Genomic DNA, 20,396 nt, shown 5'->3' with positions numbered 1-20,396 from the left:
TAATCGAGTAACCAATTGCAAAGAGGCATGTTGCAGACAGGGCATGCTCATGCGCGCAGCTTGACTTAGATCACGGGTCTCCAACTCTAGTCCTCGAGAGCTAGTTTATCAAATAATGTCAGAAAATGAGTTCATTGCTCTTAGCAGAGGTTCAAGTACAGTTTAGAGATTTATTTCAGGTGAGCAACAAAAGATAACCTAGTTTTGCTTTGGGTGATAATGAACCAGGCTTTCTAAATGACCTGCTTATTCTCAGCTTGGCATGAAAACCTCTCAAGTGCCCCCTTACTGAAATCTCTGAGCCGTGTCACAAGTTGCGTGCAGTTTGCCTGCTGAACCTAGGTCCACATTGTAAACAGCGCTATCTTCAAGGTTTATAGCTCATCGCACAATCAAAGGCGCTTTAATAATCAGTCGGAAAATAAAAGAGGAAGCTTTTGGGTTCATTCCAGTTTGATTAAAGAGTGTTTTTACTTTGTAGTGACAGTGAGTTTTCTGCTCTGTGTGCATCCCCTCTTGCCCAGGGCCCACTGCCAGCCCTTGTAATTGGACCACCATTATCCATCGTCCAATGAGACCATCCTTTGTGTCCTTTGAGTTGAGGGGCCAATTATGAGCTCTCCTCTTCCAATCATGAGTGAGATCAAAGTTGATAGCGGGGCCGCGTGCTGTCAGAGTCACATGCGTTGTTCCCCAAACATTAGCGCTTTGCACCAATCTCTATTCAGCCTGTGGTTTCCCCTCTTTGGAGCCCAGTGCCAGAAAAACAGAGGTCTTTTGAGAGGCCTGAAGTCTGCACAGACAAAGAAAGGACAGTCTCCTCTCTATCAGCCAGCGTTATCTGCCCACACAATCAAACACGTTAAACCACTCGTTGTGTCCACAAATTTACTCTGGACTCAAGTGGAAGTTTATCAAGATAAGCAAGTCACACATTTTAGGAGTAAATTATTAGTTATTCAAGGAGATTGATGGTGAAAACATTATTTGTTTCAGTCTCACTGCACATAAGGCTTTGATTGTGCCACTGTTATGCCTTATACCACACTTAAAAGTGTGACCAGATCAGATGTTCACAGCTTTCCTGAAGGAGTTATGCTTTTCCTGGTCATGCAACATTTAGTCTTTTTAAAAAAAATCATATCTATATTTTTTTAAGTCTCACAAACTGTGCTTGTATAACCAAAGCTTGAAGCTTGAATCATATATCCCCATTTATTCATGAAACAAGAATCCAGTAAAATAACATATGTATTCAAAATATATAAGCTTTGCAACCTCTTTGTTAGGTATACCTGTTAATGCAGAAATCGAATCAATGGCAGCAACTCCATTCATTTAGGCATGCCGGCATGGTCAAGGTGGCTTAGAGATTTTCAAACCAATCATCAGAATGAGTGAGCCAGTGGAGAAGAAAGGTGATTTAAGTCGCTTTAAACGTGGGATTGTTGTTGGTGTCAGATGGGCTGTTCTGTGTACTTCAGAAACTGCAGGGATTTTCCCACACACCAATTTCTAGGGTTTACAGAGATTGGTCCAAAAAAAGGAGAAAATATCCAGTTAGTTTTCTGGGAGAAAATCTGCTGTCGATGCCAGAGGTCACACGACAATGGCCATACTGTTTTGGGAAGGCAGCAGTCACATAAATAATCACTTGTTATGACTAAGCTATGCAGAAGAGCACCTTGACAGCAACAGAAGACCACACCAGGTGCTTTAAAACTGAGGCTACAATTTGCACAGGCTCACCAAAATAGGACAAGATAGGTAAAACCTCACCTGGTCTTGATTTCTGTAGCAACATTAAGATAATAGTATCAGACTGGTGTGGGGGATATTTTCTTGGTACACTTTGGGCCCCTTAGTACCAACTGAGCATTGTTTAAACACTACAGGCTCCCTCAGTATTGTTGTCCACTGTGCAGCCACTTTGTACTCATCTTCTGACGGCGTCTTCCAACAGCAACTTGAGTCATGAACATGACAATGAGTCCACTCAAAGGGCCTCCACAGTCACCAGATCTCAGTCCAATAGATTCTCGCAGCAACTATGTGATGCTGTCATGTCAACATGGACTAAAATCTCAGAGGAATGTTTCCAGCACCTTGTTAAATCTTTGCCATTAGGAACTAAAGCAGTTCTGAAGACAAAATGGGAATCCAACAAGGTACTAGAAATGATGATGAGCTGTTTTCTTCCAACAATAACTTCTAAGGCCAGCTATCCAAAAGTCCTATCCTAGCAGAAGATGAATTTGATCCCACTGTGCCACTCTGCTGGAAATCTCCCCAGAGGGGACCCTAACTCACAATCCATGGCTTAGGAGACCAGTGCCTTATCCATTAGGCCAATTCTGTTTGTGGAAGGGGAGATTCTGGTCATGGATGTGCAAATTTGTAGCAGTTGATGTGCTGTCATGCCAACATGGACCAAAGTCTGTTTCTAGCACCTTTTTGAATCTATTCCATGAAGAATTAAGAGAGTCCAGTGGAATTTTATACAAAGCTGGTGTAGGTTTTAAGCTAATTTACTTTTTTCTATTGAAATAGGGAGTCAGTAATACAAGTAGATGACTTGAAAGGCAGCATTTGTGTTGACATTTTCATCTCAATGGGTTTTATCCAGTTTAGTCAAGGATTGAAAAAAAAAAAAAAAAAAACAGTTAACAGATCCTTGCCATCTAATAAACAGAGCCATTATTTCCATTGCTTATTCAAGGAGGGAAACTACATCACTAAGCAACCAGGAACTAGTAACTTAAAGTGTGGTCCATATAAATTTGGTCTTTTGAAAAAATTATAATTTTACTGTGGAGAAATGTTATTAAATGCAGTGAACTTGCGGCAGCTTTGATTTCAGCGTGCCTCACCATATTCATCCTCTATGAACGTCTGACTTTTACAAGCCCACAAAATGAAAATGGATTTATATTTCAAAAAACTGAAGTCATGTTTGAAATCATCAAAGGAAAGCTGGCTCCTGTTGGGTCCAGTCATTTTAAATTTTGAATAGCAAGAACTGTTACGGACCTATAAGCCTTTTCTCTGATATGTTTTTTTGTATATAGCTTAAAGAGCGTCTACTGCATGGCTCCCAACATGCATACTCTTTTCTCAGAAGCAGACAAACTTGAAACATGAGCCAGGCAGAAGGGCTTAACCCACGGTGTTAACCTCGTCCACCTGGCATGGAAGATCCATCTCCAGGGATGTTTGTTTATCGTATGCAGATGAGGCACCATATTTGGATCAAACTGGTGCTGCAGGTTTGGGTTTGAAACTGACAGAGGGCGGCTAACAGGATTGGACGTGCAGATTAAGAGCCCAGTGAGAGGAGGCTGAGGAGGGGCTGCATCTGTCAGCAGAGAGGAAACCCACCTCCTCACCTTGCAGCTGGGGTGGGGGTTGGGGGGACAAGCTCCTTGTATAGCCTCCTGGCAGACTGGGTGTGGGTGTGGGAGGCAGAAGGTGGTGCGGCAGCGCGTCCTGGCTATTCTTCCGCACAGAGGCCGCCCTGTGATCACATCCTCCTCATCGGACGCTGAGCCAAACCCTCAGCTGGGCTCTGAGAGGGCTCTTTCATGCATGGTTTCCCAAGACCAGGGCTTTAAATGTGGGGAGCTGGCTTGTTGTAGTCTGTTCAGAGACAGAGGTCCCATTTTAGCCACAGATTTATCTGATAGGAGATCATGGTTTGCATCCTGTTAGTGTTTTTTCACTTGTTTTTTGGCATTTTCTGACTCATGTTGTTTTAACTTGTAGATTTCTGCTTCAGTTTTCACTTTGCTGGTTGGATTAAGAGATAAGGATTGAAGCTCATGATGACACATGTTACGGTCGGCCTAAGATAGTGTGTCACTAACCAGTTCCAAAGGAAACCTTGTTTGTAGGTGTGACACGCCTTGAAAAAGTGCAAGAGAAAACAGCTGTCAACATATTTGTCCTTTGAGACCAGATTTCACAGGTGAGGTGTGTGTCTGACTCACTTTCGAGAACTTGAGACTTAAATGATAAGAATTCAAACACAAATAGCCCCGCCCAAAAGTGTACCCTGCTTTATCTTCTAATTTATTTCACAAGAGACCGCAGTTTCTTAAAATGAACAGTTAAGAGAGCTGCGGCCCACTTAAAAACCAGAAAATTCCACAGGGCCCACCCAATCTTAACCCTCCTGTTATGTTGGTTTCCAGGAACACCAATTATGTTCCTGGTTTAATTTGACCCAGGGCAAATTTACTCATCCAAAAGTGTCAGAAACACTGGCACTGATTATTTTACAATTTTCTTTTAGAATTTAGATTTTTTTCGTTTTCTGTAGCGATGCAGATGACATGTGACATCTCTTATGTTCTGGGTCAATCGGACCCGCAACATAACAGGAGGGTTAAATCTTCACTCACACGAGACAAAGTGGTGTACTTCCTTTCAATTTTGCTAAAAAACATAAACAACACTGACTTTTGGCTATAGATTGCTAATGCTACTCACTCGTATATAAGTTAAGGCCAATGTGTGACCACCGTGGTACTGGGACACAAACAAAAGCAGTAAATATAGGTAAAAACTAACCATCTCCTATGATTAATTCTCTTTGTATATTCATAAATAGATTGGTATAAATATATAACTGTGCATACCTATATTTTAAGGCAGTGAACCAACAATCAGACCACCCCTTATGAGTAAGCGCTTGGCGACAGTGGGAAGGAAAAACTCCCTTTTAACAGGAACAGAAAGACACCTCTGCCAGAACCAGGCTTAAGATGGGATGGCCATCTGCTGCAGCCTATTTGGGGTGAGAAGTAAGCAAAGAGAGCCTGAAGTTTTTAATTACTAATAATGAAATGCAATCCTCGGGCTAAGCTATCTTTGCCTGCACTGACTACAGGGATCTGGCTAGCTACAGGATTTTTAAAGCTGTGGAGCTGGGTCTGAACCTGGTCTCCAAAGCTATGAACAGGCTACATTTTTTACACATGTCATTGTTACTAAAGGAGCCTGAGGAATAACTAAACACTTGACACTTAGGAAGATATGCTAGTAGTGATTTGGCCAAGAGGTAAGGTAGCTATGCTCAGCTAGCATATCCCTAATGACACACGTGAGTGAATAGTATAAATATAAGTTGAAGTTGAGTCAGCAGATAATGTGCTTCTAATGTGCTACAAAACGGATCTATTAAACTATGAGATTAACCTGCAGAAAAACACCACTGTGTATAGCATAGGGAATAGATAGGATACCGCAGTGATCCAGTAGCAAGGTGCCACGAGAGGAAAGCAGGTCTTCACTCTCTATACCCAGATGCTATGTTCAGCTCATATAAAGTTTATCTTTCCTGGATGGATTATAGTGTTTATGTTTGATTGAATCTATCAGAAAATGCTGGCTCATGGTCATCTCACAGATGAAAAACATATTGATAAAATAGTATATGAATAGCTGGTGCATATTTAGTAGTAAAATTCATTAGTCGGAGACAAAGAGTTGTTGCTTGATCCTTCAATAGGGGCTGTAGCCAGCAGTTATTTTTACTGTTCATTAATCTTCCATTTATTGTCTTAAAAACATTGAAAACTAGTGAATTTCTGCTTCTGTTCTTAGTCTGCAGTTGCTCTTTGCATTGGTTGGTGGTCGTGAAGTGCCACAATGACCTCTGAATCACTTACCCTCTGCCTTCCTGGGCGCTCTGTCGCACCTATACTGGTCTGGCTTGTCGGGTGAGTTCCTACAGAGCTTCCTCGCACCTGGAGAAAAGGGTTAAAGGTGAAAACTGTAAGTGTTGGGGGCTGGTTGATTTTTCTTCATTGGATTCATACATGATGCACATGCTCTGGAATTTGACTACCTTGTAATTTGCAAATAGTTTCCAACTTGATAAATGATGTAAATTATTTAGTAATTCCTACCTCACTGCTGTCTTATGGCCATTCCAAACACAATAATTGGCCTTAATTTATAATATTATATTTATGTTATTTCACCATTAATCTCATTGCAGCTTTGACAAATGGACTGTCTCATTTGCTAAAGATCTATTACTAAAACATTCAGTCATTCCCATCCAGATTCAATTTTCGGACCATTCCAGACCAAAACCATTATATGGGCATTAGTGTCATGATGCCTTTTCACTGACAAATGAAGCATCCCTAAATTGCCAAAGGATGCATTATGAAAATCTCTGTCTTTATTATAGAGACATGGATCCTCATTTAAGTGATAAAATGTTCATTATGTGTTCTGCATAGCTTTGTATTGTGTAATGGCTCACACTGGTTCAATGAACAGATGACTGGCAGCACTGGTGTCAGTCAAATAACTCATCTCTAAACCAACAGCAAAACCACAATAGAATTCAAAGTACTTTTCTATTTAATTAAAGTTCCATTACCAAATGAAAACTGCTTTGATGGTAAGCGGTTACTCATCTGCAGGAATGCTTTTGGGCAGGGCAATGATTTTGCACCTGCATCACCTCTGTTTGCTCCATAAAACCTGGCCAGTGTGAAGCTTCTGTCAGATGTCATAAATTCCTCTGCGAAGCTCGCCCAGGCGTCTGATGACTGATGAGTTTGTAATCTTCGTTTGAACAGGAGCACCACCTGCCACTCATCTCCCATCAATCACAGTGATAGCTTAAGGTCATGAGCTTTATTCTCTATTGGAAAAAAAAAGCATAGCTTATATAGGTCAGCAGGAGCAGGACTCATATTCATGGTTTGCTGCTATACCAGCTGTAAAACTGCACATGTATGCTTTTTTTTGGTGATTTATACATTTGCAAAATGTAACTATGTCATTTTAGGAGATGTCAGTGGAAAAACTCCTCTGAAATAGTCCCACTGGAGCTTCTAGATCATGTAATTTATACCAAGCAGCAACTGCCAGGGCTGAAAATTAAAGTCAGCTCGGAAGTGCCAAAGACTGCAGTTCCTCTGGCTCCAGAAGTGAGTCAGCCCCCATAGGCTCTAATGTTGAAAAGCCAAATGTTAAGGCAGAAATAAACAAGTTTTTAGCCTGGTACAAAAACATTTTGGTGTCTGTAGTTAATTTCCCCCTTTATGGCTGTTGTACAAGAGGTGAGTTTTTATATAAATCCTAGAGTCACTGAACACCAGATTTTTTTAAAATATATAGTCAAAATGATTGCTGCTTGTTAACAAAGCTTGGCAGCATTAACTTATAACTCAACACTGTACACGTTTGTACACAAGTGATAACTTCTGGCTCCAAACCCCACCCAAAAGATTGTGAACATCAAAAAGGCTAAATTGAGATCTGCCAGCCAGTGGGTGATGTCAAGGTAGCAACGTTTTTCTTTTACATATATGGTCTGTGTTATATACGTTATATAGTTTCACTGCTGGTTGAAATATTGAAGCCTGGCTGATCTTATGAGTTCAATCCTTGGTGCAAGATTTATAGTAAGTATGTGAACTGTCTACTTAAGAGTAGAATCTGATTGATATAGGACTTTTAAGACAGATACAGATTTTTGCTGATTTAAAGCCAATCTAGCAGATCAACAGATATTTTTTTCTTTCAGACAAACAAAACCAATCAAGAATTCCCCAAAAGTTGTTATGTGTAGTTATTTCTGAGTCCTTGCTAAGATAAAACGAGAGTATAGTTAAAAAATACCTTTTTGCTTTATTGTGACAACAAGCCAGGGATTACTCCGTTATGCTCTACGGAAATCTTCTTAGATTAGATTTTTGTTGTGTTCGTGGTGTTTTCAAGCATGTGTGAACATAAAAGTTGCAGAGTGCTCTCTTATGGGCAATGTAGCACCAACACGGTCTCTTCTTTGCTTTGCATAAATGCAGACACTGATATTGTCAAATTGCTAATATCCACTGATATATCGGTCGGCTCTACTTAATAATAATTTCCTGGTTTTCATACCCAGAAGTCCAAACTTTTACACCCCTCAATTTCTAACAACTTTTCCAAAAAGGACAAAGACTCAGTGGTCAACGTTTTTGTAGTTGACACCATTAAATGGTTAAAGTTTGAGAATCATCTACTGAAACTTCCTACAGACCAGATAGGAACTACATCAATCAGGCATGCAAAAATAAACTACTCTCGGTGTACACTTTAGGAAGAAATGTAGAAGTTCCCCCAAAACCACTTCCACATTTTTACACTCTGAATGAGAGAACTGCCATTATCTATTGTGTGGCCTACTTGACCAAACCACTGTGAGTAAATCCAAACCCCCATCTTGACATTTGAAGTTCATTCTCAGCATGTCACTCAGGAAACTGGTCAGAAGCTGACTCGGGATCTTGAAAACAACGGAAAGCGATCTAACCCAGAGGTCAGTTTAGAGGCTGTTGTGGAACCTTTTGATACGATCACGTGATCTTCCTTGGCAGCTTGAGCTGTAGATTGTCACGTACCTTGGAAACAAAGGTCTAGAATACTTTTCCAGGGTCCAAACTACATTTAAGTAACTGTTTTTTAAGCATGTGACCACAGTGAATGGGCTTTATCAGGGCAACTGTACTAAAAATGCAGATGTTCAAATGTTGCCTCTGACCAGTGTCCTTGTCATCTAATATTGTGGCTAAATAACAAAGATTACTGTGTTTAAATCAATATGGAGACAGTAGCCAATATATTAGGATTTGCACTGTAGCCAACGGAAATCCAGGCCAAGACTTCCTGTTCCGGTTATTGTATTTGAATGCAGATAAATTACAAAAGGTAATAAAACAATGGCCAGCCAGTTTGAGATTGCATGTCAGCTTGTGTCTGCTTTCAGCTGCTCTCAAGGCTGTTGCTTTACCTGCATGCAAATAAATTCTCAGCGAATGTGTTGAGTCAATAGGCAGTGAATTGCAAATAGTCCCCAGAAAGCTTCAAAGTACCAAAACTTTTGCTCCTTGTTAATTAAGGTAGATAAAAACAAGTGGTTTATAAAGACAGGATCTGTCCTCTGACCTTCCGCTTACATGTCTTCCAAGTAAAATGTCTGCAGATCGGCACACAGTAGTTTCCTGCAAGAGTTCACAAGTCATAAGAGCTGTGATGCTGAGAAACAGTCGTTAGGCGAAAGTCAGAGAGGTGCTTCATTAGCTTCTTTACACTTACATGGCCTAAGATTGTTGCCAGCGGTGGTAACAGCAGTGGTAATACTGAAGTGGCAGAAGTGTGAGTTTCTGGTCTGAAGCTGGAGTCGCCAAAAACGGGCAAAACCGTCAACTCAGAGTCTGAATCAGACTCCTCTGCGTGACATGAGTTAATGTTTTATGTCTTCACACGCACTCACAAACACCAGCAATTCACTGCTTCAGCCACAAACATGTAAACATGAGTGCACACAAAGTCTCCTGGGTAACTATGCGCTGTAGGTCTTGCCCAGGTGATTTAATCCAGCCTGACTTTGCTGGTTAAATATTGACAAAATGCCGGTGTGGCCTCGCCGAGGAGAGAACTCAGAAGAGGCACTTTGCTGCCAGGGCTGCACGACTGCCTGCTGCATCATCATTCCAACACACAAACATACACAAACGTGCGCGCGCACACACCGCTGAATGCAAACGCACACATACACCCAGTGGCAGGCAGCAGCTGAGACTCAGCTAGGGCAGAAGTGTGGAACCAAGCGGAAGAAGAGGAAGCGAGCAGACGAGAGACAGCGAGCGCAGGATGAGCCAGTTCGTGGACCACGGCGTTGTGTCGGTCAGCGGGAAGATCCGAAGCATCCCCCTGCTGGAGCTCCTCGCGGTGAGTGCCGGTCCATACGTTCACCCCCCCCCCCCCTCCTTTCCAACCCTCCGCAAGCAAAGGAGGTATCTGGGGCAAGAGGAAGGCTGTCTGGAGCTGGATGTAGGTCTGACTGGGTGATAATCAGGCTAACATCCTGCCCTCCAAACCCAACTATGTTGCTTGTGCCCCAGACAGGAGGCAGGAATTGCCCTGGGTAAGAAGTGCAGGAGGGAGGAGTGAGAGATGTTGATGGAGGAAATGTTAAAGCCAAGCAGAGAGCAAAGGGAAGTAGTAGTTCAAATCTGGAGTGTGCGTTTTGTATTTGCATCTTTGGTCTTCGGCTAAAGTGGCTGTTTGTTGACTACTTTTAAATGTATGTGGCTCTCTAAGGATGCTCTCTGTTGGACTGTCGAGGATTAATCAAAAAGAGGAATCAGAGTGTTTTGAGTCTCTCTTTGCTTTTCACTGTGTGCATGTCCAAGCCTCGCAAAGTGCACGGGAATGCCGGAGTCCTCGGCAGCGCGTCATGCATCTCCAACACTTTACGTGTTTCATATGTAGGTCACTCGCTGGCAAGCTATGACTACTACTAATTAGATGCGAGAATTGAGATTGTTTTACATTTCTGATACCCCTCCAGAAGGTCTGAGTCAGGGGACCTGCTGCCATCTGTAGTTATTTACCCCATGTGGTTGAGATGGATCGCAACATGTGACAGTTTATTAGTAGGATGTGGTGATGGGTTTGCATTTTGGGGAGGAGAATCCAGCATTTGAACTTCTTCTGGCAACAGGAGATCTAAAAATACACCACCTTTTGTTGGAGGATGCCTTTCAGATATGACAACTCTTTGATGCTCGACTCTCTGTACTCTCGGATGGGTTTATACGTTTTGAAATGGAAGACATGCAGTGCTTATTGGATTGGCAGGAAAACAGGGAACACAGCAACAGATATTTTGTAAAAAACAGATTACTTTAGAGAGGATTTTTAATCTTTACCCGTCTATTTCTTTCATTCTCTCTGTCCTTCTGTAAATTCCTTTTCTGGGTTAGTAAGCCAGAGGTGTTTTGTGGAAATCCAGGGGTTCTTAGCCTCGGCCACTGCTCGGACACAATTATGCAGACAAATGTCTCCGCTGAGCTCCGAGACTCCATATATCCTTTATCTAATTACATTAACAGGAGCTGGATAGTGACTAATGGCTCGTGGAGGGGAAGGAGGGGGAAGCAACACACGACGAGGAGCTGGAGAGGGCCGCGATGCATGATTGCATTTTTCCATCCTATTTCACTCTCTCACTCTTCCTTGCCCAGATCTCTCCCTGTGCTCCTTTTAGAAATCCCCCCCTCAACAATCCCAAACCTCCACACATGTACATACAAACATACGCACACGCACACTCAGTCCCACGAGTCTTTTTCCAGCCTGAAAGACTTTTATTTTGCAGAATATGTCCTGCTTTTTCTTTTTCTTCTTGGCCGTTATGCAACGCGGCATCAATGTTTGCATTATAGCGCTCAGTATTTCACCACCGCAGTTTCAATACTGACGATGTACTTAAAGCCTAAATCAAAATAAAGCTGTGTCAGGGCCACGAGCGACTCTTCCCCGTTAACGTTGCTTTTACTGTCAATTGAATGAAAGCATTAGGCGCTCTGAGGCCGAGAGCAAATGCTGACTTTTTGCGCTCCGTTTGCTTGCGAAGCACCTTAAAAGACCAGGAGTGCTTTTTTTTCTCCCTTTTCTTTAATCTCCTCAGCTGGCAATGACTGTGCTGCCAAAATAAAAGCTCGCCCTGTGGCCATAATGAAAATAAAAATATAACAAAGGACAAAAAGATCCTTTCTGTACTCAGTATCCATCTCATTTTGCATGTTTTCATCCATTACATAATCCCAGGCGGACCATAATAAGCGTACCGTATCAGTTCCCTTAATCGTTTCCATTTTTTTTTAGTATTATGCAAGATGGAAAGACTTGCTGGAAGCAGCTATTATGTTGAAAACTGTGACTTGCTAATGGTTTAAAACCAAGCGTGCTAATACAAGTAGTTTTTTGCATTTCATGGCTTATATATTGGAGGTCATTTATCTGAATTTCAGGAGCTGGAACACACCCCAAACACTCCCCTTCTGGTCATAAATGCCTACTTGCATCAGTTACACATTTACTCTTGTTTTCATACCCCAACCTCCCTCCCCCTTTTTCTCTGGTTGTCAGCTCCTCTCACAAGTATCACGATGAGGCCTTTCCCAAACCAAAGCTAGTGACCTAGCTTATTTCTAGGGGTGAGGGTGGGAACTGAAAAAATACTGATTGAGGCAGTTTTAAAGAAATTATTTCTGCAGAACATTACAGCCATACACTTTTATTAGTGTTCTTCTCTCTGTGTTATTGTAAGTTCTTTATAGTGTAACGTAATGCGACTCAAGGTGACTGTTGTTGTGATTTGGTGCTAAACAGCAGGTTATTAGCATTTAGCCAAAAAGCAACACGTCCCAATTGTTGCATCCTAAAAGCAGCTGTGCGATAGCACACCTGTGCCTCGGCAGTGAGCGAACTACTGACTGAATAAACGAGGGTGTGAGCCTGGACGCGACCTTTGTGTTTTGATGGAGCTGAGCTGCCACATCGCACTGCACCGAGAGACAGAGATGAGCTGCTCGCAGCTGCAAAAGATTAAAACTAATTATGGGTGGCGGCGAGACGGCTCGAGGAAGAGCTCAGAAAACAAAACAATATAAATGTATGAAATCTTTGGGAAAACATTTTGCTTTTCCCGTATGATGTTTAATTAGCAGCGGCATCCAGAGTCACAGTTTGATGGTGATGATGATTGATGGCAGGCATCGTTTCTCGTCACACAAAATCAGTAAAACCACCACTGTGACTTTTCAAATGCGCTGGTTACGGCATCCCGAAGAGCTGATGTGGTGTTTTTAAAAAATGTCATAAGAAGCGTAGTTGGTAAATGATTTTAAATCGCAGCGTCATCTACTGTCTTTTAATTATCTTTCCCCGTGGTCAGTGAATAAATCTGGTGTCATTAGTTTCCTGTTTTGTCCTTGGAGGTTTGCAGCAGGCTTACAGGAGCTCAGCAGTCTACTGGCTCACATTACTTTATGCTAATAACCCCCAGCTGCAACCTGCACCACCCTCCTGCCTCCCTGCCTTGCTTTTGCTGCCTCACACACACACACACACACACACACACACACACACACACACACACACACACACACACACACACGAGCCCCCGGGACAGTCACGGGAGGGCCATGAAAAGGAAGCCGAGATGATTAATTAACTCTGCCCTCGTTTTGATACCGCCTTATTGGCTTTCAACAGCCAAAACTCGGCTTCGGAGCTTTGCATACATTATGCTGTCGCCACAACAGCTACCACCCAAAACAGGCACACAAACACACTTCTGAAAATATCGAGGTCACGGTGTTCACTGGTGCTGCGGTGAATATGCAAAATTTCAATTTGTGGGCAGGTAGTGTTGTTCAGCAGAGAGATTTAGGTGAGTTGGTTATAGTGAACGTTGGGTTTTTCACTTACGAGAGAGAATCTGCTCCTACGGGAAGCCAGCTGTCAGACACTGACAGAGAATGGTTGTAATTATAACTGTTGAAGCTGCAGCGATGCGCAGTCGCACAAGCGGGATTTACTGTCTTTCACGTCTTGCTCAATATCCCAACAGTTACTCGTAAATCTGTGGCAGACTGTCGTTGTCTCTTATATGACCTTCACCAGAAAATCAGTCATGAATACAGTTGCCTTTGAAAGCGAGCACAACACTGTTTCAAGAAGCTGGGTAATGATTTACTTTCAGTTATACAGTTCAGAAAATTCATGCTTTTTTGCTCCAAAAAAAATAATCAGCAGAAAAATTGTGTTTTGCTCAGAAGTTGTGGTTGTTATTAAACGGTTGCACAAGTTTAGTGTAGAACTTAGTCCCCAAAGAGGATCCAGGACACACTATATGGACAAAAGTGCTGCTTCACCTGCACAGTACCCCTACAGAATCTGCTCAGCAATGGAAATCTGTGGGATGCTAATGTTGTTTAGCTAAAGACAGACTTAAATTACAATGAACTTATTAGAGAATCTGGATAGCTGAACCAAACTAGGCACTAAACAAGACTACTCAGGACTTGTCTGTCACTCAAAGAGGCCACACCCTAAACAATTTTAAGCTTTCGTACACTTTAAATTACTGAGTCATGTAAAACTTCCATGTTATGTACAGCTGTCACGAAGGTGGAAATTACTCATAAAGGCCAAAACCACTTTTAGCGTCAGGCTGTAAATGTGTTTATGTTGCGCTGTGAAGTTTGACATTATATCATGGAAGTATATTTGGATTGATTTTCATCACAGACACCCTCAAGTGGCCACTAGAAGGAACTGCAGTTTTTGACACCCCTGTGCTGGCTTCATTTTTCAACCCTGAAAGTTGCCGCTCGTCTTCAACAAGCGTCTCAAGTCCAAGTTCCTGGTTACCACTATTATTCGTTGTCTTTGCACTGTTTTTATGCATTTACTAACACAACCCCGTGAGGTCACCACCACACAGCTGCTGCTTTAACTGCATTTAACAACTGACCACTGCTGTCAGGTTTTTGGTGATATTACACACATTCTTACTGGTTATGTGTGCAGCATGTGAGCATTCATGTGCACTCAGATTATCATTGCTTGCTCATGTGCAAGCAAATACACTAAAAAAGAGGTTCGTGTGTGCCGCCACATGGTCATCTCATGTGTGTGTAGCTGTGTTTGTGCGTCAGCATCGGTGCGTGCGTCTTTTGTGTGCCCGCTCTGAGCTCCAGGTGCTCCAGTTGGTTGTGTCCCCGCACAGTGGCCCGGCCCTGACCGACCGTCCTCTGGTCCCCTGTGCTTTTCTTTTGATGACAGCCTCTTACAGACGGCTCTACAGCATTAAAGGGCCTGTCAGGCCCCAGCAGCAGAGCTAGACAATACAATAGTGCTGCTGTATTTTTCCTATACACTGGGGAGAAAGCCTGCTGCACAGTTGTCTTTCATTTTTCTCCTTTATTTGTTTTGAGGCCTCATTCATCTTTTCTGCTTTTTCACTGCTCAGTTCCCTTCCTCTCTGCGCTGAAGCTCTTTGCTCTCATACTGTGCACACACTGGGAGTTAATGTGTTTGTCCGTGTTTTATCATCAACTCCCTCCCACACAAAAGATCACCTGCCCGGCTGTGTGAGGCATCACAGGTTTGGAGCCCAGAGGGGAAAGCATACATGCGTCAGGACAGCTTCATATTGTCTTTCAGAATGTGTTGTTGGTATAGTCGAGGTGTGGCTGGATAACCTGCGTGTGACGCTTCAGGGCTTCAACAAACAGGGAAATACGGTTTAACTAAAGAACTGAGTGGAGCTGAACAGGTTTGAATAGAAAATTTAATGAAGTTCTGTAGAAATTCTAAAAAGCGTTGGCAGTGGAGCAGATTTTGACAAAAATAAAGTTGGCTACTAAATGCTTCAGGGCATTTACAAGAACACTTGTCACTGGAGTGTGAATGCTGATTTGTATCACAGTGTGGGGCTTTTAGTTCAGTTCAGAGTGAGCTTGCTTGTTCCACATTAGTTATCTATTTATTTGTAGTTATTTTTTTGAAAATGTTTAAGTTCATTTGAACTTTCTAGAGTTCTAGTAGAGTTCTAGTTTTTATTTTATTTATCTTTTAGTTTAGTTTTAGTTTAATTATAATAACCTCAATCTGAAAAAGCAACCTTAACTTCATTTTAAGCTGCTTTTGGAGCATTTGGCACAGATGTTTGTAGCTGAAGCTTTGTTGCACCAGGACGCATCAAGGTAATAATCTCCTGCGTTTTACACATTTTAAAAGCTTTCATTCGCAAATAAATCAAATGTATGCAAAAAGTCAACCCTTCTCCCTCATAATATCTGCAGTTGTATGCACGTGCCATTAGGGTTGGGCGATATGTAAAAATTTTTCAACCGACAATCGTCCGTCCAATAATCGGGTGGAGCAATGTAATCATGCATGGACTGATTTGCGCATATACAACACAGAAGTCCAAACATGGATGAGCTAATTCCCCCCCCCCAAAATTAGGGCTGTCAGTGTTAAGGCGGTGTTAACACGATTAACAGTGATTTAACACACTCAACCCATCTGGAGCGCAGAACGAACAAACTTTGGACAAACTGGCTGAAATGCATTAACAGAGACATTTCAGGGATTTTGACTCAGTCTGTGCTCCAAATGGGTTAATTGTTAATCGCATTTGTCCTGATGATGGAGCGTTAACGCTAACAGCACTAAAAAAAATATAACGTTGCCAATTTGGGATTTCTTTGGCTTTAAACCAGATGAAAGAGGTAAACCTAGGATGTAACCAAAGCGGTGTGCCACTTGTGTAGACGTATAGTGCGAGCAAAGTACTCAAGCACAACTAACTTGTATGAGCATGTACATGTCCACCATCTGGCTGAGTATGCTAGGCTATCACCAGCTTCTGCAGCTCCGTCAAGCATTTGGGAGACATGCATGAGAACATGCAAACTCTGTGGAGTCAAACGCAGGACCATGGATCCAAAATGTTAATTTGATACTCTCAGAGCCACTTTGTGTGCTGGAAAATACACAGATTTTCACTAAACTACCCCTGAAACTTTAGAAGAAGCTGGTCTCTGAGGATGTTTGTTGTACTGGTCAGTCTTTAAAATGCAGGTGGGTGTGCAGAAGCTCCAGGCTGTCAATGTCAAGAACCGATAGTGCAGGAATTATCACCAACAATCAGGATTTGGCCCAAAAGCTGCAGAAGCTACGAAGAAGAAGGTTCAGTATTTTAAATATTGTATTTTCCAACCAATGTCTTTGAAACTGTTAATTGATTAGTTGATGAACTGATGCTGATTAACCTACACAATGGTTTTTTTTGCTACTCAGTAAACTAAAACAATAACCTACTGTACCATGAAGTTATCTAACCAAAACCCACTCAAAAACTCTGTAAATTTCAGATGAGGAAGTTGAAAATAGAAAGCCATTCCTGTAATCGCTGCAAGGGTACGTTAGAGGAAAAGAAAAGGTGGAAACTCCTGGTTGGAGTTTCAAGTCTGATAACAGGAAGCTTTCTGGTTTGTGCTGCTTCTTGTTGTAAAATGGTTTTAATTCTCTCTGACATATTTTACAAAAAATCGCCAGCGGTTATTTTCATTGTATAAGCCATTCTCTGCAATGTTTCTCCACAATATCCTGCGCTGGAACTCGCTCATATGCAAACAAAGTGACGGAGCGGAGGCAACAAAAGCGGAGGGACCTGTTTTGCCTCAAACTGCTGCAGTGCGTCGCGTTATAATAAGGTGTTGTTTGTAGGGAACCCGGTCTCCTCTGACGTGGCTAATGCACACTGTCAGAAGCGTTTGCGGCTGATGCTAGCCTTGTCTCCACTCTGTTAAAAGTCACTGAGAAGGGAGAGAGGGAGCTGAGTGCAGTCCGGCTCACCATATTCGCCTGCCGGCTACACTTTCACCAGTCAAGAGGCAATGACCTTCATGCCAGCTCTGCTATCATTGGGTCCTGTCAGGGCCGATAGGTAGTCCATTTCAGTCTTTTCCCTGCCTTGGCAATACAGACCATAAACTTTGCTAATCACACTGCAGGTTGGAAAGGAAGCCTGCTTCTTTTTTTGAAAGCAATCTGCATTTCAACACTGTACTCGATTGCTTTCTTGAGGTTCTAAAGCACTTATCATGACACTGTGGGCACATTATCTCAAATGCCAAGCATCCAATTGAGGTGCAGGGCAGAGTTATTACAATGATTAGAGGGAAAGCTTCTTTGATGGCGCACCATTTTAAAGGAAAGTCACTGGCTAGAAGATTATGCAATTACACACTGAAAAAAGTCTGTCTTAAATTAGTTTAGCTTCATCCTTCCAACCTGGTTCCAACCTTTAAATGCTGATTTCTTAAATAATCAAAGATAAAGTATTAAAAAAACTGAACATCCTTTTATAGTGGTTGATTTATAAGATGAAGCTATTTGAATGCTAAACTCCAACATTAAAAGCTAGCTTGTTCCTACCAGAGCGAAACGGGATTAATCAATGTCATCTGCATGCAGCAATGTTTGTCTGTATGGCTCATCCGGCTGCTGGAGCCACTGACATTATTGAGTGTTGCCCAGTTTCTAAAGATATCATATGATCTGTATACCTTGCATGAGTCCATAAGTCAATTTTATGGTGATGTGCTCATGGCACTCAATGATTTTCCCTCCCCGTAGCCAGACAGCAGAGCAGTGATTGGGGTTTTATGAGGCGGAGCGAGCCTCAGGTGAACAGGATTGAATGAGGGATGCTTTCGCAGAGGACCCGTTTGACCCTCAGGGCTGATTGTCTGCAGCTCCAGTGGTCAACAATCGCCATTGTGTGTGGTCCCATGGTCAATGAAGGGCTATTGTGGGAGCTAACCAGAGGGCTATCACACAGCAACCCAACATCCATCTGGCTCAACAGCTGTAGGAGCCAATAGATTTCCATGCGGAAAATTATGCAGCGCAAACAAGAGCCTTATGATTATTCCATTACCTTCATTCTCTGGGATTATCATGAATTTGCTGGAAATGGCCCTCGTGTGATTACTGCCCAACAAAGCATCCTGTATTTGGCCTTTGTTGAATATTGCAATGCAATCCTGCCTCCTTCAATTTATTCACTCAGAAACAGGTTTTTATTTTGGAGGTATTCCCTGATTGGATTTTCTCTCTTCCCCACCCCTCCCCTCTCATATCCCTGCCTAAGCTGAGACACTGAGGAGAGGTCAGTGAAAATCAAGTCAAACTGGTTGAATTAGTGCATTATTAAGCCTTTCTCTTCCGACCCACTTCCCCAACTGCTTGCATGGCTCGAGTCCAGCATGGACCGGTAACCTGGAAAGCATCTGAATAATCTCAGGACAGGTTTCACAGTAAATGGACCTCTTATGTGCTAAAATGGTGAAATGGGGTGATGCTGAAAGCTCCTAATTTTTTCACTGCAACTAGGGCTGCTCAATTAATCGAATTTTAATCACGATTACGATCTGGGCTTTCAACGATCATTAAAAATGACTGAGCCGATTATTAGCCCCTCCCTAATTTATCCGCGACACCTTAAAGGCCGTTCCGTGAAAATATTGTCGGGCATAAACCGGTCCGTGGCGCAAAAAAGGTTGGAGACCGCTGATTAAGAGGACCCGAGGGAAGCTCGGAAAGCTAAGCAGAAGTTATTTGGAGAGGAGAGTGACTGCCGTTGGTTGAAAAGAGAGTTTAAAAAAAACAAACTTCAGTGGTGTTGCACACTATTTTATATTATTTTTTTAAAGTCATTGTTAACCCTTTAAAGCCAGTCAGAGCAGCACGCTCCGTTTTGCGTAACTATTTTTAAATCCCTGTAGAACCTGAACTGTGTAAGCTAGCGCAATAATTTGTTTTGCATATGAAACCGGAGGAGTTGTACTTACATCTTATGCCATCAGCTTGTCCTCGGTCACGGTTTCGTTCCACATATAGCTTTGCAAAAATTGCATAAAAAGCGCTTGCAGGAACAAAAACATAATATTCCAGAAACACGCTTTGCCGTTCCTATCAGCTGTTCGTAACACTTCCCACAGTGAAATGATGCACATGCTGTTTTCTTTGCAAATTTGCATCATAGGATTGTTTTTTGTTTTTCCTGCAGTATATAAAAATTGCTGTATCTCCAAAATAAAACTATGAAGACACTCAAAATAAATTTCCTGTGGTGGGAAACTATTTTTTGCAACTTTATTGTATTTAAAGTTTTGAGGGATAAACCTCTTAAATTTCTCCAAGTAGAAATATATGTAAAGAAAACAAAAGCGATTTTCAATTTTTTTTGTAGTTTATTGCACTTTTTTGCAATTTATGTAATTACTATGGACTTAATGCATACATATTATTAAAATATGGGCTATAACAGTTGTATTGATGTATAGCAACTTGAAATGCTCCCACAAATGGCACTACAGCATGTAAAAAAAATAATATAAGCTCTGGTGGACTTGGTTCTATAGTAGGTCTTAACGGGTTAAATAAATATCGTCAAATAATCGTGATCTCAATTTCAGTGAAAATAATCGTGATTATCATTTTTGCCATAATCGAGCAGCCCTAACTGCAACTAACTTTCACACTGACTTAGTCTCTCCTTTCAGGCCTCGTTACCCAAAACGCCACGATCAGTCATCAGCACCTGATATGCAACACAAGACTAGGGAAAGTAACAATTTCCTCCCCATAAAAGATGGTGAAAGATCAGTGATAACCAAACACGGAGTTTCTATCTTTAACTCTAAACTAAGCTCATTAGGTGCTTGCTGTTTAACAAACAGATATGAAAGATGTTCTTACCCAAATTAATGACAGAGCGAACAAGCATGCCTCTCAAATTATGAAGTTGTGCTTATTCATTTTTTCTTAATTAACTCATCACCAAATTATTTAAACAGGAGATCTGACATATTTGCAACCGTAAAAAATATCCACACTAATCTAAACCAGATGAAAGAGCTAAGAGTAATGAAAAGAATCCCTCATTTTAGTTTTTATGTCAAATACATTTAAAATTGCAGGGCAGATATAAACGGGACTCTCTGCTCTTCGGAAGC

The 20,396-nt window shown here is 41.9% G+C and overlaps 1 protein-coding gene across 6 annotated transcripts in view; it reads left to right on the top strand.

The window, feature by feature from the left end:
* Positions 1-20,396, top strand: part of LOC308393645 (nck-associated protein 5-like) — a 201,243-nt gene that overhangs the window by 23,382 nt on the left and 157,465 nt on the right. For 2 of the 6 annotated variants that reach the window (XM_080877596.1, XM_080877595.1), the window contains exon 1: positions 9,642-9,738. The exons of the other annotated variants lie outside the window; for them this stretch is intronic. In XM_080877596.1, the coding sequence (XP_080733722.1) occupies positions 9,661-9,738 (78 nt within the window). In that variant the 5' untranslated portion in view covers positions 9,642-9,660. Of the gene's footprint in view, positions 1-9,641; positions 9,739-20,396 lie in introns of those variants that run through there. 6 annotated transcript variants of the gene reach the window in all.

Source organism: Rhamphochromis sp. 'chilingali' (assembly GCF_963969265.1).
Source record: "Rhamphochromis sp. 'chilingali' genome assembly, chromosome: 3".
NCBI lineage: Eukaryota > Metazoa > Chordata > Actinopteri > Cichliformes > Cichlidae > Rhamphochromis > Rhamphochromis sp. 'chilingali'.
This window is presented reverse-complemented; position numbering and strand designations above follow the sequence as displayed.